This window comes from Eleutherodactylus coqui, chromosome 3 (genome assembly GCF_035609145.1).
Source record: "Eleutherodactylus coqui strain aEleCoq1 chromosome 3, aEleCoq1.hap1, whole genome shotgun sequence".
In the NCBI taxonomy this organism is placed as follows: Eukaryota; Metazoa; Chordata; class Amphibia; order Anura; family Eleutherodactylidae; genus Eleutherodactylus; species Eleutherodactylus coqui.
Genome location: NC_089839.1, coordinates 179,489,715 through 179,513,351, shown reverse-complemented (window position 1 = coordinate 179,513,351; position 23,637 = coordinate 179,489,715). Strand labels below are relative to the sequence as shown.

Below are 23,637 nucleotides of genomic sequence, written 5' to 3'. Positions count from 1 at the left end.
TGGGACTGCAGTATGACTGATTTAAACATTTTTATTGAGATTCTAAAGGACAATACATAATGCTTAGATTTTACAGGTATCTTTGAACTGATTTAGAACTGTAAATTGTGGATGATACTATACAAACTAAGACAAAAAATCTTTGGCTTCCTTCCCATGAGCGTATATCCTTCGGCGTTTTCACGGTCGGCCGATATAAGCTACCATCTGGGGCATAGAAGCCTGTGAACAGGCGCACAAATCTACCATTTGTGTGCCCGTTCACATGGCATGGGCCCCGGCGCATATACGCTGAGGTCACCATGCCATCGCCTCTTCCCCTCACAGGCTAACCTCTGCTCTCCTCCCCGCTTGTTCTTTGCAATGGGAGGGGGCGGGATGGGGTGAAGCTAAGCCCTGTCTTGCCTCCTCCCATTGCTGGTTGCATCGCTCCTTGTCAATAGCCAGCAATGGGAGTAGACGAGATGGGGCGGCACTTAGCACTGCCCTGCCCTGCCCCCTCCTATTGCAAAGAACGAGCGGGGAGGAAAGCAGAGGGAGGGATCTCAGCAGCCACGCTACTAAACTCCCTTCCACCTCCATCCACTTTCATGGGCTCCCATAGGAGTAAAAACACGCTTTTGGGAAAGAGGTTATCCCATGAGGTTAATGGAGTCTTCATATAGGAATGTCTTGGTAGAAGACCACCCTGTGGGTAATACGAGGAATTCAATTACAGATGACCCCTCCTTTTTAAACCCTTTGCACTACGTGTTTTAATTTACAACATGAGCATGTGAAGAATATTTTAGCAAAACACTTGGACCCTTTTCTATGTTGCTAAATCCCAGAAAAACCTAGGGAAATTTTCAAGAGAAATAGGACATTTAAAAATATTTTAGCCCCTTCATGCTCCCGTATTACGACACATACTAATAATACCACTCCAAGTAATATTTCATCTAAGCTTCTTAGTGCTGCTCTTAAATGTGGGCTAAAGAATTGCAAGTGTTGCTCAAATATTCAACACGGGAGAAAAGAAATTCCTATCAGTATGGAGAAATATCCAATTAAATTAAAATATTTTCTAAACTGTAATTGTCTTTCGGCAGCTGAATCTTTTCTTCCGAGCGGGCAGGTACTCGCTAAGGGCAATGCTCGATCGAGTAATTGCCCTTAGCGAGTATGCTCGCTCATCTCTACTCGTAACCCAAGTTTTTGCTCTTAAATCAAAGCAAAAATTTAGGAGAGAGTTTGCTCTCAAGTCAAAAAGCTTGTATGCTGAGGCACTCTTAACCCTTTTCAGTCCAATTATTTTTTCTCATCCATTCTCCCCACCTCCAAATAAATTGGAGCTGATGAGAATGGATGAGAAAAAATACATTTCCCTGCACCCTCCTGAACTGTTCAGGAGTTCAGGAGGGTGCAGATGCTCACTGCACCGTGGTGGGCCTGTTTACCTGTCCGGCGTCTTCCGCATTCTCCCTTCTGCCTCTCGGCTTGGCGATCATGTGACCGCTGGGGTTAGGTGGCACGATAGAGCCCTATTGTTCTGTATGTGTGCATATGAAAAAGCTGTACATATGCAATCTCATTGCGCATGTGTGGCGTTTTATATGCATGTTGCTAGGAAACAATAAAAGAAAAGTAAAAAACAAAAATAAGAAATCAAGTAGCCAGTTCTTTGCAGCAAATTGAAAACAAGTAGCCAGCGATTTTTACGAAGTGTTTTACCATCTAGTTGTGTGAGCCTGGCCTAAAGAGGACAGAAGAGTCATTATAGGTCAATGTTTTATGTTATTGTTGTTAGCTGTTTAGTCGTTCACAACCCTTGGCGACCCTAAAGGCAAGCTCCCTCCATGTTGTTCAGTTTTGCACTGCTTCTTTCAGTTGTGTGATATCCAGTATCCGCTTTGACAATATCAGCCATCAAGTTCTTTGTCGGCCGCGTCTTTTTTTGCTACTGATCTGTCCAAGCATTATAGATTTTTTTTAGCGACTCTGCTCACATTACATGGCCAGAATCCGTGAGTCTGAGTCTGGTCATCTTGCCCTCCAGTGATATAACGGGTCTTAAAGGGGTTGTCTCGCGAAATCAAGTGGGGTTATACACTTCTGTATGGCCATATTAATGCACTTTGTAATATACATCGTGCATTAAATATGAGCCATACAGAAGTTATTCACTTACCTGCTCCGTTGCTAGCGTCCTCATCTCCATGGTTCCGTCTAAATTCGCTGGCGGCTTGCTTTTTTAGACGCGCTTGCGCAGTCCGGTCTTCTGCTCTGAGCACGAGCCGCTTCAGTGTGCTCGCCGCTACAGCTCTTCTGCGCATGCGCAGAAGAGCTGTATCTTCTCGGGAGCGCGCTGGAGCGGCCATTCTGCTACCATCCTCTCTTAGAGGAAGGTGCAGAGCCGCCCGGCCGCCCAGCAGAGCCGCCCAGCAGAGCCGCCCAGCCCAGCCGCCCAGCCCAGCCGCCCAGGTAAGTGATGGGTGACGGACTGATGGGGGTGACGCGTGACGGACTGCCGCTGTGGCCCGGAGCCTACAGCTGTGGCCCCGGGGCCTACCGCTGTGGCCCCGGAGCCTGCCGCTGGGCCCGGAGCCTACCGCTGGGCCCCGGGGCCTACCGCTGTGGGCCCGGAGCCTACCGCTGGTCCCCGGGGCCTACCGCTGTGGCCCCGGAGCCTACCGCTGGGCCCCAGGGCCTACCGCTTTGGCCCCGGAGCCTACCGCTTTGGCCCCGGAGCCTACCGCTGGGGAGCCGGGGCCTACCGCTGGGGAGCCGGGGCCTACCGCTGGGGAGCCGGGGCCTACCGCTGGGGAGCCGGGGCGTAGCGCTGGGGAGGCAGGGCGTAGCGCTGGGGAGCCGGGGCGTAGCGCTGGGGAGCCAGGGCTAGCGCGGGGAAGTCGGGGCTAGCGCGGGGGAGCCGGGGCCTAGCGCCGGTTACCTGCTGCCTGGCGGTGGGTGACTGGTCGGCCGCGTTCAATCCCGGGGTCCGGTCGGCGGCTGCGGGGCGTCTGGTTGTCAGGGAGACACAGCTGGTAGCGTCTCGGGAGCGAGCACGTCGGGCTACAGCAGACGGAAAAGAGCCGGCGGCCATCTTGGGTAAACTTTTTATAAGTTGCTGAAACGCTGGAACTGTAAGTAGAAACCGGCTAGAAAAGTCATTTACATGGGTGATTAGTAATGTATGCTTAATAAGGGGGACTGGGCAAAAAAAAAAATTCACTGCTTCCGCGAGACAACCCCTTTAAGCAATTCAGGACTTCTCTGTTTGTTACTCTTGCCATCCAGGGTATACCCAGCAGCTTTCACCAGGACCACAGCTCCAACGTATCAGTCCTCCTATCAGCTTTTTTCTCAGTCCAACTTTCACATCCATACATGACTATGGGGAAAACGGGGGTTTGCACTACCCTGCGTTTAGTTGGTATACCGATATCCCTACTTTTCCAGATTTTGTCCAGCTTTTGCATTACACTTCACCCCAATGCTATCCTACATTATCTCTGGCATAGATTCTCCAGCCTGGTCAATTATTGAACTAAGGAAGATGAAGTCTAGCACGCATTCCATGACCTCATTGTCGATTTTGATTTGAATTTGACCATTTTTTGCAGTCATCATAATTTTTGTCTTTAAATTCAGGTAGAGGCCCATTTTTTCACTTTCACTTTTAATCTTACAAATCAGCTGCTTCAGACCTGCTTCTGTTTCTGCAAGCAGAATTGTGTCATCTGCATAACAGATGTTATTTGCCTCCTATTTTTACCCCGGTTTCCAATTTGCCTGGGTCCATTTTCCGCATGATCACTTCTGCACTTTATTTTATTAGAGGAAATAAATATTTGGAGACAATAAGCACATCAGGTCTTCTTCACCTGTTATATACAGAATATGAAAATACAAGCTCCGCTGCTATATGGGCTAAGTTTACTTGTTATGCTCACAGATAAGCAGATTTGACTTTTTTTATAACATGACTATCTGTAAAATTGGGCAATGTCCCTCTCCATAAACTTGAATGGAGCCGTTGGCTACTTCCAGTCCCACCTTGGAAGTGAACAGCAAATGTTCCTCGGAAACATAAGACAGGTCTGCAAAGTACCATTTTTTAAGAGCTGTTTTGGTTATTCCACGTAATCTTTATATTTTTTAGTACGCTAAATCCGAAAATGACCTCTGTTTTGTCATAGGACATCACATTTCCTGACAATTCAGTTATCTATGTTAAATAAAGCAATACCTCAAAATAGATGAAAATAGACATAAAATTAATTTTTAATTACAAATTTTACATGAAAATCATTTTTGAACTGAAATGAGCTCACTAAAACACACAAATTGTTTCTTCTTCTCTGTGAAGCTCCTCTTGGTACATTTGCGCTTGTAAGTAGCATCTGGAATGTCTCTCTGAAGCATCCAATAGTAGTCTGCCATCATTGTAATGCTCCATTTTCCCTGGTATCTTCTTTCCATCTCTTTATGACCTGGTGGAATTGTTCACCTTGTTCTTCACTCACAGCTCCCATGTTTTCAGGAAAGTAGTCAAAATGGGATTGGAGGAAATGCACTTTCAAACTCATCAGGCAACCTAAAGCTTGAAATTCTTGAAACGATCTTTTTGTAGTCAGGATCTTTCTATTGCCTAAAAATTTCTCTACGACCTTTTTAAATGCAATCCACCCTTCTTTTTTAAGTATATATTTAAGTTTACGAAGAACCAATTCCAAGTTCTTGTATGTTTCCTTCAAGTGTTTGGAATGACCTACAGGGATGGAAGTGTAAAAAAACTCTGTTGTGAAGAAAAACTGCTTTGAGACTTCTTTTTGAAGAATCTATGAAAAGACACCATTGCATTGAATTATATTGGATTTGTAACACCCCAATACACTTACTATGCGTATGGCCAGAGGCCTAGTCCTTGTCACGTGACGCCACACTGTAATTGGACTCTCCAGATGATATGCCGCAGAAATAACGGAGACGAATCCAGTAAATTAGTAATCCAAGAGTGAGCAAATTTACTAATTGAGGTAATTGGCAATGAACACGGTGGATTACAGTACTTAGTGAAAATACAATTGTAATGATGACACTTCTTAACTTCAATGCTCTCTCTATAATATTTACTGTAGATTGAAAAACTAGACAATTTCCCCACAAGTAGATTTGACTGAGGAAATGATTTAGATGAACTAAAGCAGGAGGATAAGTGGCTGGAAGACTGATCACAGCTTTGACTTCAGCGGAAAGTTATGACTCACTGAAGTGGATCTCAGAGAGAGGCTTCTCTTCCTCTGCTGTGGGATGCCAAGGGACCGGGTATTAATTGTGTTCCCTTGGGGCAAAACGTGTTGCATTGCTCACTCTCACTGTCTGATGTCCTCCTCCTTTTTGACTCTGACGACTGAGTAACTGTTCTGTCTTCTTCTATTTATCACCTTTATCTTTCCTTCCTACACTTTCTAAACTCCTCCCCCTGCATAGGGACTAATAGAGCTGCTTCCTTGTCTTTGGGCTCTGCACCAGTAAAATTAAACGTGACTGTCAGGCAATGAAGGACCAGCTGACATCAGGGATGAGCTCATTGCTTAGAGCAGAGGGGGAGACACAGGGTCTGTCCCACTGACAGCACCTTAGGTATCCAAGGATGGCATACAGACAGGTAAGACAGGACAGTGTGCTGTGTGTGTTTTGTAGTGCCTGCTGGGACAATACAGATTTTGAATCAACCCATCAAACCTTCGACATCGATGCAATAAACCAACTTGTCTTCCTGTGCAAAGTAAGGAACAACTCCTTTTCATGGGGAATGGCTGTGATTGGCTGACGCCGCGTGAGTTAGCCAATCACAGCATTAGCTTTCTAGAGGCGGGGATTTCAAACCCTGCATCCAGAAAGCAATGCTCTGTCGGGGACGAGCAGGGAGCGACAGTCTGCAGCAGCACCGCAGAATGCCGGGGAGGTGAGTACTGCTTTTCTTTTTTTTTACACCGTGTTCCTGGCGTATAAGGCGATAGTTGGGGGGTCTTCTTATACGCATAGTCACCTTATATGCTGGAATATACGGTAGTTAAAAACCATAAGATAAAAAAAAAATTACCAAAAATTGAGAAAATTTACTACATTTGAAGAGAATTTTGCAGCCTGTGGTAAATTCTGACGTCTATGATTTTTCTTAGTTTTTCTTTCAGCACACCAAAATACATGGAAATGGGTTGAAAATAATCAAACAGATTTTTAGTCGAAGATCTATGTAATGGAACCAATGCAAGTAGAAAGCATTTTTTTTTTTTTTTAAGAAAAACAATTGAATTCCATGGGAAAAGGGAAATGTTTATTTCAGTTTTATGTTTAATTCTTTTATTCATTTTAAAGTTATAACATAACAAATACAGAATTGAAAAGTAATAATTACAATTAACTGTAGCAGTGTCACCGAAGGACCAGCTGTTTATACTCAGGATAGGACTGCGAGCTGGGGATGAAAGTCCGTATAGTCCAAGCGATGCTCAGCTTGTATATGAATTCAAGTTCGGTGTTGAGATCCCTTCTGGAGTTTTTACTTAACTTTTTAGATCAGAGGGACTCTGTGTTACAAGGGTTTTTTAGAAAATGGCTGCAAATACCCACAACCTCTTGCATTCCATTTAGCAGCTCTCTCCGCTAGGCTATTGAGGACTTGAACAGTTCTCTTGCTCAAAACCTAGCCTTGTTCTGTATTTTCCAGTTACCTAGTTCCTGCCTCCTGGTCTTGACCCTGCCCCTGTTCCAGATTGCACTTCTTACATAAACCTAGCCCTTTGTACATGTAGATTGAGCTTCGAGACTGTAATCAAACTCCACTGCTACCTGCTCCTCTGCTACTACAACCGTGACCACCTGCTAATGACCCGGTTTACACTTGACTAGAATTCCTGCCTTAATCTCTGTACTGCAACCGTGATTACCTGCTAACGACCTGGCTTCCTCCCTACTACTCTCCAGTCTGGTTTGTCTACTACACCTGGGCTACAATCCAGCGCCGGAAAGACTTTTAAAAAATAATCATGCCCAAAAATGGAGTCCATAGTGACCACAGTCAGGAACAAGTCATAGAACTTCAGGAATTTTGTACCTCCTACCAAGAGAAGGTTCGTGCTATGCAACGGGAGATCGAAGGGCTACAGAGGCAGGTCTTGGAGATCCACAACTCTGCACCAGATGTCCGAATACCACTGACAGCGAAATTTGCAGGTGACCATTGTCAATGTCGGGTTTCTTAAACCAATGCCGGATTTATTTCTAAATGCAGCCCACATTGTTTACCAGTGACCGGAAAAAGGTATTTTTTTTATTATTAACCTCCTCACTGATGAGGCGCTTGCCTGGGCCTCCCCATACATAGAGACCAAACTGCTGTGCCACGGCTGAAGGGAGCCTGCATGACCAATGACAAGGGCGATGTTCCTTCGTAGAATATACAGCAGAATTTTGTTGCTGCGCCAATAATGCCACATGGAATCCTGCTGCATAACAGAGTCAATTTTGCCGGGGATTATCTGAGTGGGTAAAAGACAAACTTGCCAGAGTGGAGATTCACAATACCCTGGAGGACTTCATCCAGTTATGGATCCAGATTGACCAGAGACTTTCCCAGCGGCGAAGGGAGAAATTGCGGGGTTCAGGCACCAGCACTCCGTACTCTTTTAGGCCGCCTGCAGACGAGCGGGTCGGATCCGGCAGCGAGAATTCTCGCCGCGCGATGCGACCCGAGCGCCTGCAGGGACGAGCGCGTACTCACCCGCGCCTGGCGGCCCCGTCTCTTTCATGTGCCGGCTGCCGTGCAGCCGGCGCATGCGCAGACCGGAGCCGGCGGCCGGGTGAGTGCGTGCCCCGCAGAAAATTAGGACATGCCGCGGTTTGTTTGCCGCGCGATATTTCGCACGGCCAAACCGCGGCCGTCTGCATAGGAGTGCGTATTGTAATGCACTCCTATGCAGACTTTCAGCGGCGGGATTTCTGCTCGTGTGCAGGCGGCCTTAGTCAACCCATGTTTAGTCCCTAGTCAGGGACCGAAACCGCCCTTGAACTCATGCAGGTGGATGTCCTCTGTGGACCTCTCTCTATCATGGAAAAAGAAAGGTGCCCGGCTGAAAATCTGTGCCACTACTGTGGGAGTACGATACATTATGTCCTAAACTGTCCAAGCTAGCTCCAAAGGACTCTTGCCTTGGCCCACGCCAGGCCAATCGCCAATCCAGCCATCATGAAACAAGGGGATGCCATCCAACACACCTTTGTACCAATAATTCAGGGCGGTGTGGAAACCCTTTCCCCCACTCCACCATTTTATCCTCCCAATGGAGATTGTAACAGGCGATCAGAAGACATAGTGCTCAGCAATGTTGGACCCCGGGGCGGGCGGGGGGGGGGGGGCACACACACACGCTTCATGGACTTAAAATCGCTCGTGACAAAGACATTTCCAGTGATTCTTGGGATCCCCTGGCTTTCTACCCATAATCCCTCTATCAACTAGGAAACCAGGAACATTGCCTTCCCCTAAGAATACTGTAAGGAAAACTGCCAGATGGCACCATCCACCCCTAAACTAGTATAGGACCTCGAGGGTGAGCAGCAGGACTTAGAGTACACTACCGGATGTTCGAGGATGTTTGCAGTAAGCAGAAGGCTGACCAGCTGCCACCTCACCATCCGTATAACTGTCCTATTGAGCTACTCCCTGGATCTTCTATTCCCTTTGGGCATATCTTCAACCTTGCCCTGTCACTTAGCATGGTAGGGTGAGGAGGAAAGGCTAGTAGATTGTGGAGTGACTGGTACCCAACTTTCCAGGCACCGGAAAAGCGACCATGAGCCACAGCCACAACTCTACAGCAATCCACCTGGCCCTGCACTTATTAACAATTTGTCCCTCACTGGACAAGAGGAGAGAGGGGAAGGGATGATACCTATCGATTCCGCCTCTGGTCCTCAAACACTCTGCAGTATTGCAAGCTGGCAGTCGTTAGAATACAGGCTGAGTTGTATCCAGCTTTCCCACAATTCTGCACGCATGCAAAGTGGAAGCTCAAATCACTCCCTGATCCGTCTAACGAACTCCAGAGCTCTACAGTACGCATACAGCTGCCACTGCCAATTTCGTTACGGTAAATTGGAACCCAAATTATGACTTATGAATACAATCTTTAGAGAATATGGTTTCGTGTTAACACGGACGAGGCTCACTAATTAATTTAAAGTTTAACCCCTTCATGACATGGCCTATTTTGGCGTTGAGGACCAAGCGATTTTTTGGTATTTTTCCATCTCCATTTTTCAAAAGCCATAACTTTTCTATTTTTCCGTGGACGCGGCCGTATAAGGGCTTGTTTTTGCGTGGCGAACTGTAGTTTTTATCGATGCCAATTTTGGGTACATAGACTATATTGTAAAATTTTTTATTTTTTTTTTAATGATAGCAGAGAGAGAAAACGCATCAATTCTGCCATAGATTTTTTTTTTTTTTTTTTTACACACCGTTAATCATGCAGCATAAATGAGACTTTCCATTTTTTCTGCAGACCAGTACGGTTACAACGATACCAAAATTCTAACATTTTTTTTAGGTTTTCCCACTTTTCTGCAATAAAAACCCTTTTTTTTGGAAATCTTTTTTCTATTCTAAATTGCTGCATTCAAAGTCACGTAACTTTTTTATTTTTTGATGTACAGAGCTCTATGAGGGCTTATTTTTTGCGAGACGAGCTGTAGATTTTATTGGTACCATTTTGACGTACATACAACTTTTTTGATCACTTTTATTGCGTTTTTAGTGAGGCAAAATGCTAAAAATGAGCATTTTGCCTCAGTTTTTTAGCTTTTTTTTTAGCGTTTTTTTCGTTGCACAGTCAAAAGCATGTGCAACTTATTGTACGCATCGTTCTTTTTTTTACACTGTTTGTGTCCCTCTGAGGGACTTTAATCACTGCCCTGATGATCGCTGTCATAAGGCATACTGCTCTCCCATGCCTTATCGCTCATACAGCGATCTCAGGCATAGGCAATACAGGACGCCAGTGTCTGGCGTCCTGTTGCCATGGTGACAGGCCGGGCTCTCGCGATGACATCGCGAGTTCCGGCCGGAGACACAGAGGGAGCCGCGCTCCCACTGTGAACTCTTTCCCTGCCGCGATCTACTTAGATCGCGGCAGGGAAGGGGTTAACAGTGGCGGGCGCATCTCTGATGTCCCCCCGCTGCTGCAGCGAGACGCCGGCTGTGACTGACAGCCGGCTCCCGCTGCGGGATAGAGCTGGATAACATATGATCCAGCGCTATCTCCAGGACGTAAGTTTACGCCCTGTTGCGGGAAGTACCCCGCTCCCAGGACGTAAACTTACGCCCTGCAGCGGGAATGGGTTAATTCTCAAAGAAAAGAGCAGTGCTTATTTACAGAAAAAATACTAATACTAAAATGATGTTACAAGATAAATGGCAAGAGACTTACATATGATATGACAGACAGTAAAATAACAGGGATTAAAAGAAGAGTGTTACCATTCTTTGGCGTGGAGTAGCGCCAGAACTGCGGACCAGACCTCACGTATAGTGACCTCCAAGGGGCTGACCCCGAGCACACATCTGTGTGCGATTTTGAAACTCTCACTGTGGTAACTCCCATTTAGTTTCTGTCACGTAGCAGGGTAGGGCGAGGAGGAAAGGCTCATAGATTGTGGATTGACTGGTACCCAACTTTCCAGGCACCGGAAAAGCGACCATGAGCCACAGCCACAACTCTACAGCAATCCACCTGGCCCTGCATTTATTAACACTGGACAAGAGGAGAGAGGGGAAGGGACGATACCTATCGATTCCGCCTCTGGTCCTCAAACACTCTGCAGAATACAGGCTGAGTTGTATCCAGCTTTCCCACACTTCTGCACGCATGCGAAGTGGAAGCTCAAATCACCCCCCTGATCCGTCTAACGCACTCCAGAACTCTACAGTACGCATACAGCTGCGTACTGTAGAGCCCCAGTTCCTTCCAGCCCCAGCCTCTCTTTTCATCGCTCAGAAGTTGGGAGGTGCACACCGTGTGTTTCTACCCTTTAACCTCTTTATCCATTTAACAGAAATATAGTACTAACGCTAACCTCAGTGTGTGTATATATATATATATATATATCACCCCAGAAACAGTTTAGATGAGTGTATTATTTGCGAATTTTGCCCTCATAATATACGAGTGTCCCGCGCAGCCCAGGTCTGCTGACCCAAACTCACAACATTATACAGGCACACCCTAATTAGAATAGTTATACAAAGAACAATATTATCACCGCGCAATGACTAATACCGATTCTAAATGGGAGCTCTGCAAACTATACAAGTGATTACAGTATGGTTATATTTAGTGACTCACATGACTTACAGGTGACATCCTCTCTGGTGTTGTTTACTTTACCTGTCTATTCCATCCAGCCCAGACCACCATAAAGATTTCTTTCAGGCACGACTTAGTGCTACAAAGTTTGTAGCACAGACCTTTTTGGCTTCTCACTATTTCAGCAACTCATTAACTTTTCCCGGGGTGCCTTAGGCCCCTTTTACATGAGACAATTGTTGGAAGTGCCGGACATTTGTCCCAGCAATAATCACTCCGGCTATCCGCCTCCATTCACAGTAAACTGGCAGTTGTTCATAAATGAACGACTGTGTGTCTACTCGTGTCAATCATCATTTTGACTTTTATGCCTGCTGAAACTGAACAAAGAACGATAAGTGAACAAATTATCGTTTGTCGTTCAGTCACTGACAGTGTAGTGGCCCAGTACATACTATCCTGATCCCCTCCATAAATGTCATACATGTAATGTCTTATATTGGTGCACTGTGCAAAAGTGTCTTGTCATTCTGCTATGTGTATTGCACAGCTGCAGCAAATGAGGAGTTAAGTATTTGCATGAACCTGGGAGATGCTTGCAATATATCAATTTGTCTTGTCACATGGTGAGAGTGAGAATATAAACAGGAATGTGTGAGAGCAGAAAAGGAGTCCATTCTTCAGAGTTCTGAGAAATTCTTCTGGGTTTCTGAGAGTGCCAGCCACATGGGGGTACCTTCAAGCCTCATGTGGTGAAGAATGGAGGAAGAAGAGATGTTCCTTGAAACTGTATGTTCCAGAGATGAGAGAGGAGTGAGCCCCAATTGAAGAGAGAGAATGAGCAAGAAGCAGGTGCCACTTTCAAGGCCTAATGAGAGACCAAGGGAGGAGGTGAGCGATGGAAGCTGAGAGGGCGATGGGGAGATGGGGTCATTAGTGAGGATATAAAAGTCGCCTAGAATGAATGAGGGATGGGATTTTGCAGGGTAGGAAGTGGGGGAGCCAGGCAGCAAAGTGATCCAGAAACAAGCAGGGAAGACCTGGGGGTGGTAGATAACTTGTTAGGACCGGCAGCTCTCAGGGTCTCCGCGTCCGCACCACCGGTCCTATCACCCGAGCTGATCGGTTGTGGCGCAGGGGAGCTCCGGTCTTGGTGACCTCCCCGGGCCGTAGGGGGCCCGGACACTGGCTCCGGGCGCGTGCTCCTGGGCTCAGGGAGCGGCGCCTGGGTGGTCTGTTGCTGAAGATGCGGCGATGCAGTCCACGTTGCCATGACATCCTGACTAGCAGCATCTGCACTTGCTGCTGGATGTCTGGGATCTGCACTCTCTGCCTTTTGCCTGGGTCTGGCTGCTGGCAGGCTCCCTGGCCCAATCAGCTGCTGGGGCGGGAGTTCTGACAGCATTTAAACGTGCCTGTTTCTCTCCAGCATTGCCAGTGTATGTTTGTCTCCAGCCTACACCCACATTATTCTCATCTGATTTCCTGTTGTGACCCTCTGCTTTTGGACCTGACTTTGACCTTGCCTGATCCCTGGTACCGCATATTCTCCTGTTGCCGACCCGGACTTCCTGACTTGCCTCTGTGTCTGTTTGTCTCTGTATTTGTTTGTAAGTCTGACTCCCTGCCCCGCTTCCCTAGTGAGTATAGGGACTGTCGCCCAGTTGTCGCCCTGGGGCCTAGCCCAGGGGGACAAGTAGGTAGGGACAGGGGTTGCGGGTAGCTTTTAGGGACTTCCAGTACCCAAACCCCAGTACCCTGACATAACTGCTACTCACATGGACAGCGAACGGAAAAATCGCAGGGTATATATTTTGAATAATTGGAAAGTGAGTGAGGGTACTGGGGGGATGACCTGGAAGGTGCAGTGCAGAGAAAGAAGAACACCTACCCCTCCACCATGCATGTATTTTGGTCTTGGGGTATGGGAAAACTGCAGGCCACTGCAAGACAATGCAGCAGGGGAGGCCATGTCAGACTGCTGTATCCACGTTTCTATGAGAGCAAGCAGGTTTAGAGATTTAGCAGTGAAAAAGTTGTGGATGGTGGGGAGTTTGTTGCATGCTGACTGGCAGTTCCAGGGTGCACATTGAAACGACACAGGAGAGTATATATATGAACTAGTAGTTGGGCTTAAAGGCTGTCCCAGTGGAGCAGGTGGAGGATAATAGTTAGGAGCAATAAAGGGTGGACCAGGATTTGGAGAAATATCCCCCACTGTTAGTAGCAACAGGACAGTGAGGGTAAGCAGGTAGACTGCGCATGACAGCGTGCATGAAATACAACGTCAGTACAATTTCGCTGCCATAATAAAGTGAGTGAGAAGACTTATCGGTGGCCTTATAAGTCTCCTCACTCACCTCCTTGGTGCTCTCCGTAAGGAGAGATCTTACCCCTCCTGACCCATATCACAGACCTCTCACTATCCAAGCTGGATCCTACTGCCACTGATGAGGGGCAAAAACCCCAAAACAGCTGTCTGAGTATGGATTCTGCCTTGGTTTTCAATTCCTAATCATTGCTTTACAGACCTGTATAAAGGGCCAAGCATTGATTTGAAGGAATGCCGCCATCCAATGGGTGGCACTGCAGAGGTAATGTTCCATCTTCCTTATTTCCACAGCGGTAAAAGGCTACCTGACCCACATAGCGTTTTAAGCATATGGCCGTGTGAGCCCGGCCTAAGTCACTCTGATTAGGCTATCAGCAGTTAAATATCAAAGTGCTTCCAAGGCAGAGATATACATATTGGAGATACTGTGTATTTTACAAGTACTGAGATTTGTGGTAAAGGTTGGCTGTAATATGTTACTTAGGGTGCTTTCACACTTGCGATCGCAATATCGTGAGTTTTTTTAACGCACGTGTCAATAGGACTTTCTAATGTTAAAAATGCATCACATAAAAATCTCAAAGCACAAACTTGCAATTTTTGCGTGATGCAGTTTTAAATTAGAAAGTCTTATTGACATTCACATTAAAAAAGCGTAGCGATATGGCGATCGCAAGTGAGAAGGTACCTTAAATGTTCGTTCAATTTCTAGTTTCTGTTTTCACTAGCCTCCAGCCTCTGCCTTGTTTTTTCAGCACTGAACACCTCAGCCACCAAACACAATACCTGGCATGGTGTCTGGATACTGCAGAAAACTGGCATCACAAACAAGGACCACTATAACCACCATTACTTTATTTGTAGTATAACCAAGTAGGAGTCACAGTATAAAGCTGTCCCTCACTCTGGTGCAGCATCCGAGGAGTGGGCCCACAACCTAAGGGACATTGGGCTAGAGTTTGGGCCTTGTTACGGGGTTCTACCATCTCCCCCCCTGGGGGAAGCACAGGACCCATCCAAGGTGCCGCTGAGGGAAAATTGCACTGGGGTAACCCAATACAGGCTTTACCTTTAACAGTCCTTTGTCACGGATGATGCCATCATTCTGTCCTCTGCAGTGAATCCTTAAGATGACAATAAAGAATCCACGCACAACGTTTCAGAGCATAACCGGCAACGGTTGGTAGAGCTTGTGTTTGCTTGAAGTTTTTTAGCCTGGGTTCACACAGGGCGGATTAGCAGCGGTTTTGCCGCGGTTTGCCGTTGCATATCCGCATTGCGGCCATTCCGTCGCGGTTGCAGTGCAATGCAGTGCCAATGTGTTTGGCAAAAATCTCGTTCTCACAGGGCGTAAAATTTACCGCAGAGCCGCAGTGCGGATAAGCAACTGCGTCGCGGTTTTGAAAGATGCAGCATGTCCATTCTTTCGACTTTTCCGCAGCGGTTTTTTTTCCATAGGGCCCCATGGACGCAGCAAAAACCGCTATGAAAACCGCTTTTGCTTATTTTGTCGCGGTTTTCAAAGCGGTTCCGCAGCTGCTTGTCCGCATGACAAAGGAGGGGCAATAACAGGAAGTGGTTCTGCGGCCATTTTAGACGCTTGGCGCCATTTCAGCCTGGACTGCATGGAGAGAGGAAGCAGGAGCAGGAGCTCCGCCGGCAGCACCCCACCGAGCGGCACCAGACCCTCCCCAGCGGCACCAGTACACCAATTGGCAGCAGCACTATCACCACCACCGGTAGGCACTTCACTGACGCCCAGGGGAAAATATTGCCCAACAGGCGGGAAACTCCCAACCCCGTCAGTGGCGGGAAAAGCACCGCCAGCAGCGGCGGCACCACCACTACCCCCAGTGGGTCCACCACTAGCCCCAGCGGGTCCACCACAGCCTCACTACAACCCCCATTGCGACCACGCCCAGTGGCGGGAATAGCTGCGGCGGCACCACTAGCCCAAGCGGGCCCACCACTAGCCCCAGCGGGCCCACCACTACCCCCAGCGGGTCCACCACAGCCTCACTACAACCCCCATTGCGACCACGCTCAGTGGCGGGAAAAGCAGCGGCGGCACCACTAGCCCCAGCGGAGGCACCACTAGCCCCAGCGGGCCCACCACTACCCCCAGTGGGTCCACCACAGCCTCACTACAACCCCCATTGCGACCACGGCCAGTGGCGGGAAAAGCAGCGGAGGTACCACTAGCCCCAGCGGGCCCACCACTAGCCCCAGCGGGTCCACCACAGCCTCACTACAACCCCCATTGCGACCCCGCCCAGTGGCGGGAAAAGCAGCGGCGGCACCACTAGCCCCAGCGGAGGCACCACTAGCCCCAGCGGGCCCACCACTAGCCCCAGCGGGTCCACCACAGCCTCACTACAACCCCCATTGCGACCACGCCCAGTGGCGGGAAAAGCAGCGGCGGCACCACTAGCCCCAGCGGGCCCACCACTAGCCCCAGCGGGTCCACCACAGCCTCACTACAACCCCCATTGCGACCACGCCCAGTGGCGGGAAAAGCAGCAGCGGCACCACTAGCCCCAGCGGAGGCACCACTACAACCCCCAACGGGGCGAGCAACTGGCCCACCACAGCAGCACTACAACCCCCAACGGGGCGAGCAGCCTGTCCACCACAGCAGCACTACAACCCCCAACGGGGCGAGCAGCCTGTCCACCACAGCAGCACTACAACCCCCAACGGGGCGAGCAGCCTGTCCACCACAGCTACCACCACCGGCAGCAGCACTTTCAGCACCGCCATCGCAATCACCTCTAGCAGCATCGGGAACCTCTGCTAAAAAAGGTAAGTAACTACTTCACCACATTATGCATTGAAGGCAACACGCGTCCAGCTCCACCCACTCCACCTTCTTGTGCTCTCTCTTCGCAGCTTTATGCCCTTTTGCGCGGCTTTTTTGGCCATTGCCACCAGCGGTATTCGCTCGTTAGCTCACTTGCTTTACTCAACTGTTGCATGGTGTACCTTTCCAAGGGTCACGCTCGGTGTAACATCGGTCATTTCCAACATTGTATGGCCCCCACACCCGGTTGCATGGCATTTTTTGGCACGGCCGAGGACACGCGTTTAGTCCAATTTTTGCATAGCCGCCCCACATTTTTTCTTACCATTTTTCCTTTTACATAGTTGTTCTCACTTTGGCCTGTCACTTTTTTGCAGATGTGATTGTAAGCGATATTTTTGGCGACTTGCAATTGTGCGCTAGTGGGCCAACATGTGTATATGATGAATGTTAACTGTTTCTTATTGCTCACAGGACTACCTACATTTTCTGAAGTCGCCGAGTGCATTCCGTTTGCAACGTCAAGCCACTTTCCGGAAAATGGCCTGGTATCAACGAATGGGGATCAACGTCATCAGGATGATAACCTTGGTGAGTGTAGTCTCCGCTGACACAACCATATCCACCCCCCTCGGAATGCAATTCAACTGGTTTTTCCACCCCCCCCCCCCCCCCTGCAGGTTGAAAGTAGGCCGGAGATTTGGGACCCAGCCGAGCCGGGCTACAGTGACCGTGACTTAAAGGCGGACGCCTGGAATGCGGTCTGCACTGGGATGTATCCCGATTGGGACTCTGCTACAGCTGCCACCCAAAGTGAAATCCGTAAGTTTACAGTATTGGTTGTAACGCTTTGGTGTTTCTTTCTTCCATGTATTTAGAACTGTACTGCATCTAACCACACTGTTTATTGCAGCATGCGGTGGATTCCATAATTTGACATTCTGCTTTTAACCATGTTTTATTATATTGCAGTTAAAGACATCAAGAATCGCTGGAGGTCAGTTCGGGACCGCTACAAGAAACACGAGAAAGAGTGTGAAAAAAGCGGCATGTCCCCGTCTCAGAAAAAGTGTCCAAACCAGGAAATACTGCATTTCCTCAGAACAAGTCGAGCATTGCGTCCGTAAGTGCTGTATTTTAGGCGAGTTTTTATAGCTCAGCTTCACTGTTGTTGCATTTTGATGTTCTATGTCTCTAACGATACTCTTGTTTCGTCCACAGATCCAGCGGGAACGTCACGGCCGACCCTCCCACGGTCGAAACCGCTACAGCCGACACAGAAGGGCAGGAACAGGAGTCACGGGATGATGATATCAGAGAAGGTACCCCAACCTTGGAAGACAGCCAGCGGAGCACGCCCGATTTGTCCATCACTTCTGTAACACCGGAAGTGGTGGAACAAAACGTGTCGCGTAGCAGCAGTGCTGGCACTAGCAGCAGAGCATGCAGTAGCCGGGAGGTGAGTTCCGAGCGGACGAGCCGCAGCGTTGCAGCTCGTCCGCGTCGGAAGAACAAGGCAGATGCCGCAAACGAGGCGCTGACGTTATTGCGGCGGGTTGACATGGAGGATCAGTGGGATGCAATGGGTGCCACCATTGCGTCACGCATTCGTGAACTGAGGCCGGAGCGTCAGTGGGCTATTGCGCCCGTTATTTACTATACTTTAGAGCTTTTTGCTTCTGAAAGGCCCATTGCTGATAGCTGTAGCCTTATTTCGGCAATGAAAAAAACAGGCTATGCAGTACCAGAATCGCACCGCATGTTGCCTCCACCCCAATCTTTCGCTGACCAACCAGGCAGGGTTCCTAGGACAACGGGATACCCCATGCACCATGTTTCTCAAGACACTGGCTACGGCGACACGGTCTCTGGTGGGTCCCCTTCCCAGCAATCGTTTCTATCAATGATGAGCAGCCCTGTTCATCAGACCTCGCAACACACAACCACGGTACTGTACACGCCGCTAAGCGGATCTCAATCCAGTACAGGAGACGGCTCTTTTATCAATTATACGACACTGCAGTGATAACAGCTGTTGCATGGTGATAACTGCAATGTCTTATACGCAAGCATTGTAAAGTGCAGGATCCGTTGTGATGCTGCCTTTTGTAGCGGTGCATGCAGTTGCCTGCTGTCCCAGAAATCCTAACGGATGCTCAGGTGAAAGATTGGGGTGCAATTTCTTCCATCGCTCATTGCCGGCTACTATCTGCTCTGCTGCTAAATAGGCAAGGCACACACACTCATTCCCGTGAGTGGCATGACCGTGAAATTATTCGCAGGTTGTGCGACTATACGTGAAGGATTGTGTATGTGCGTCTAGAGTGATTTTGTCCGCTGCCTCGCTGTCCTCCAAGGTTGGGGTATTTCACTTCTCGGGGTCATTGCCTTTGTTTGTTGTTTTCCTTTTTTTAATTTTCATGTGCATTTTCATGTTTGCTCCAGTGTAACGCATGTTACCGGAGTTCGAACATGAAATAAACTCCAAGAAATGCTGATGAGAACAGGGGCAGTCTGTCTGTCGGCCTGTTCCCATCCGCATTTCCCCTTGCGGTATATCCGTCAAGTGTGGCGAAAGCCAAATTGGTATTGGATCGCCCGGCGACAGAGAGAAACGTTACACCATTTACCCAAAAAAAAGTCACCACGTGCAAAATGACTGCAACTGTGTGGGGAGCAATGAAACACCAAACCCTGAATTTCGCTATCAAACATTGATGTAAATTAATGTCAGTATTTTAGTGGATAAAAAACGGTCACACACATCGCTTCCATGTGCTCCTGGGGCGTGCCTAATGTAACGCTCGGTAGTGCTGTGGCGTGAAGCTTGTGAATGTGGTTCCATTGCTTGGGTGAAATGTATTGTGCTACTCATGTTGTTGTAATCGTTAACTGCTGAAATGCTTCAAAAAGGTTACGTTTAAAAACCAATACACCTGCCATGTTCATTAGGCTACTTATTAAAAACCAACATAGCCTAACATTTGTTTCAACTTAACATAAAGTTCAGGTATTTTGTTCAACAACAAAAAAAGAAGAGTGATATTTTTCATTAAATATAGTAAAATTTATTTGTCCAAACTTTTTTCTAACTATTTTGTAAACTTTAATGACCGATCACAAACTGCATGGACCGCCTTTGGTGGGTCTTGAATAAATGCACTTTATGCCAATAATGTCTTCTGCATCCTTCTGGGGCTGGGCGCCGGGGGAGGGTCACACTCCAGTTTAGGGCTGCACACCACCGACACAGGAGAACTGCCATGGCACGGTGCCTTCGTGACTAAGGAAATAGTCAGTGAAGTGTTCTCGAACCTGCACTGCAGTAGCAGCCGTGCGACCTGCACCCCAGTTGATGACCGTGTCAAAGGCAGGAGCGAGTTCTTCGACATCTACCTCGGGGCGATAGTCCCGGAGGTAGTTGTGAAGAACACAACATGCCTTGACAAGGTCATCAACTGTGGTAGGGTCTACCATTAGGGTAGTCCCTAGAACTCTCCACTGACTAACCATGATCCCGAAGGCACACTCAACCACGCGACGTGCCCGGCTCAGCCGATAATTAAAAATCCTTTTCCGGGCATTCAGTCCTCTTCGTGGGTATGGGCGCAACAGGTTTGGCAACAACGGGAAAGCCTCATCCGATACCATCACAAAGGGGACTGGATGTGTGGTTCCCGGGAAAGGTTGTGGGGCTGGGAGCGAAACGCCATCTCGAAGAATTTGCATCCCAATCTGTGAAGTTCGCAGCACCCGAGAATCTCCAGTGCTGCCATAGGCGCCGACGTCGATGCAAACAAATTTGCTATGTGCATCAGCCACGGCCATCAGGACAATAGAAATTTTTTTTTTGTAATTATAAAATTTGGAGCCTGAGTGGGCTGGCTAAAGCACACGCACATGTTTGCCGTCGACGGCGCCTATGCAGTTAGGAAATTTGGCAACATCTTGAAAGCCTGCTGCAACACGTTGCCAAGTATCGTTGGTAGGTGAAGGCATCACGATGGGCTGCAACTTCTGCCAGATAGCACTGCATGTGCACCTCACAATTTCGGTGATGGTAGATTTACCAACACGAAATTGGAGATGCAGGGATGCATAGCTCTCTCCTGTGGCCAAGAAGCTGAAAAGAAGCAGAGAAGAAAAACAAAAGTTAGTACACAATGAAGACTCGCATAATGTCAACACTTCAAACAATTAAAGTATTCAGATATTAATCTCAACACAAAATTTATATGAGAACACAGTATAATTCATGTGAAGGAAATAACATGAGCATTGCAGAGGTAGCCATGGGGGAGGTTACATTGTCACTTTACACGCCACACATGGTTCACAATTCCATTCTCCCCATCTACAACATAGGGGAGAGAGAAAGTTAAAGTGCAAAGATGTTCCTGCCACACTCAGGTACATAACTAGGGTACGTTGACTGCCGGTGCGCAACAATGGTTGGCCAACTTGGCTGCTATGGTAAGTTCAACAATCTAACTTCTGCCAATTTGTTTCGGAAGTCAACCACCCACAAGATGATGATGCCTGTGTTATGTGGCAGAAGACAGAATACCAAAGACAACGAACTGTTCCACCGCCCTCTCCCAAAACTACTAGAGGAGAACCCGAAAACGTACAACTGTACATTTTCAGCAACGTCGCCTGTGAATTAAAAAATGGAGTTTGTCTTCCGCTGGATGAAGCCCTTTGTGACGTCACAAAATTAACCTATTTCCAGCTGTTGAAGAACGTGTGTCTTGGCCGCTAGCAGCGCTGTCTCACTCCACGCAGCAAGGGCGTAAGGTGGTTTGAACTACAACACACGGCCGCTGGGCCAATGGCGGCTATTAACCCTTTCCAATCCATTCTCAGGCCTGCCCCGACATCATAATTTGCCTTCACAGCTGCGATGTGGTGGCAGGCCCAACAGTGCAGTGCAGCAGTGCATCTGCACCCGATCATCAGACACATCGGGTGCAGATGCATTCCTGCACTCATCCTCATCGAGGACCCCCGTAGCGAATGCAGAAAGGGTTTTCAACCATTTCAGCCTTCTCCTTTACACATTACATACCGCTCAATTAGCGCTATGTAATGCATAGAGATTCCGGCAGCCCGGCGATCATGTGTCCGCCGCGATTACCCGACCCACGGCGGTCACATCAAAGCCGAGTCGGGAGCCAGCACTGTGGGAGGACATGCTTACCTGACTTGCTTCTTGCACATTCTCCTTCTGTCTCCCGGCCATCATGTGATGGCCAGGTGCCACCTGACCACTGCGATCACATCATCGCCGAGCCAGGAGGCAGAAGGAGAATGTGGAAGACGCCGGACAGGTAAGCAGTTCCCTCCCTGCACCGTCCTGAACTCTGTCAGTTCAGGAGGGTGCAGGGACAAAGGAATTCTTTTCACCCATTCTCCCCAGCACCAATTTATTTTGAACTGGGGAGAATGGGTGAGAAAAAAAAAAAAATATTGGAAAGGGTTAACCATTGAAATGCCACTAGCAATTCTGACAGCGGCATTTACATAGCACAAATGGTGTCGAGGGCTCACGCACGGGCAACCAAACACCCACCCGACCGGTGAGTTCGGGGATGCCGTGCACGTGTCATTATGGAGGTGTTGCTAATGAAAGGGGTGCTCGATAGCCAAGCTGTCCAAAAGCAGTGTGACGTAATGCAATTGCATTACGTCCTACTGCCGGAGCAATCACAGCATCGCATGAAAAAATAAAATGTATTGCACAAAACGTGTAAGAAAAAAATATATATATACAGTTGCAAATTACATTACGGATAAAACAACTGGGACAGGATAAGAAAGGTTACTTACCGAAGGGTGATGAGCAGCCTTTCTTCTGCAGTGATCGCCTTCCTCATGTGCGTATCCTGGTACGTAAGATCCCGGCGCACCAGCTCCAGAAGGCGGTCAAAGGCCTCCATAGGCAGCCTGCAGAAGGCTACGAACTTCTCCGGATGGCTGCAGAGAGAGAGAGAGAAAGGGAGAGCGGGCTAAACTAAATACAAATTCTTTGCACAATCTCAAACCTATTCACATCACATGATACACTTCACTTACTTTTTTAAATCTTGGTACAGGCTTGCGAAATGCCCCTTCGTCCCCCTCTCGATGAGTAGGGGATGCACCCAGTAGCGCCTCCGGCGCCGGGAAGCACGATCAGTCTGTAAAAGAATATTAGCAGGAATTAAAGAACATGGCAGCAATCGCACTCTAGTCCACAATGCATCTAAAGAAACAACAAGGAAACAAAGCACACACTGTCGAAACACTGCTCACCTTTTCGGATTCTTCTCCTTGCATGTACAACATTAGGGCGATGCGTGTGCGGCGGTTGGCGCGCCTCAGCCGAATTCTTGTGGTAGGCTCCATAGCTCAAGAGAAAATGGCCACAAATTCTTAGCCTCTTCCTACCCTGTGCAGAAATGAGCGTGGACGATGACCTCACAGGAAAGGGTTTTCTTAGAATCTGCACCTACTAAAATACGCGCCTCTCCAAAATAAACTTGGCTTACTATGTACGGCTGTGCTAGTAGCTTATTCCCTAAACATCTTTGAGATCCTGCAATAGAGCGCAGCAAGAGAAAGGTGTTTTTCTTTTTTTCTTTATTTGTGAAAATCTGGGAAATTCAAGAAAGTGATGGGAACGACACAGAAACGGATAGGGCAGGCGAGGGGCAACATGTTGGGCTGCATCTCAAGTTCCCAGGTCCCACTATTAAGCCACAATAGCGGCAAGAGTGGGCCCCCCCCCAACAATTTTTACTTCTGAAAAACCCTCATTAGCAAGGCATACCTTAGCTAAGCACCACACTACCTCCAACAAAGCACAATCACTGCCTGCATGACACTCCACTGCCACTTCTCCTGGGTTACATGCTTCCCAACCCCCCCGCATGACCCAGTGTCCACAGCGCACACCAAAGTGTCCCTGCGCAGCCTTCAGCTGCCCTCATGCCACACGCTGGCCTCATAGCCACACCACCCTCATTTCTATTTATAAGTGCGTCTGCCATGAGGAGGAACCGGAGGCACACACTGCAGAGGGTTGGCAGGGCCAGGCAGCGACCCTCTTTAAAAGGGGCGGGGCAATAGCCCACAATGCTGTACAGAAGCAATGAGAACTTCAATCCTGT

General features: G+C 48.3%; 2 protein-coding genes across 2 annotated transcripts; one reads left to right on the top strand and one right to left on the bottom strand.

The window, feature by feature from the left end:
• The first annotated feature begins 7,037 nt into the window (after positions 1-7,037).
• On the top strand, positions 7,038-18,512 carry LOC136620211 (uncharacterized). The gene is made up of 6 exons (XM_066594917.1): positions 7,038-7,224; positions 16,864-16,871; positions 16,961-17,077; positions 17,167-17,308; positions 17,459-17,609; positions 17,708-18,512. Exons 1-6 carry the CDS (start codon positions 7,038-7,040, stop codon positions 18,510-18,512), a joined length of 1,410 nt encoding a protein of 469 aa, XP_066451014.1.
• Positions 18,513-18,854: 342 nt separating this feature from the next.
• Positions 18,855-22,873, bottom strand: LOC136620210 (uncharacterized). The gene is made up of 5 exons (XM_066594916.1): positions 22,781-22,873; positions 22,562-22,665; positions 22,316-22,462; positions 20,387-20,609; positions 18,855-18,980 (listed from the first exon to the last, which is right to left on the bottom strand). Exons 1-5 carry the CDS (start codon positions 22,871-22,873, stop codon positions 18,855-18,857), a joined length of 693 nt encoding a protein of 230 aa, XP_066451013.1.
• Positions 22,874-23,637: the final 764 nt, after the last annotated feature.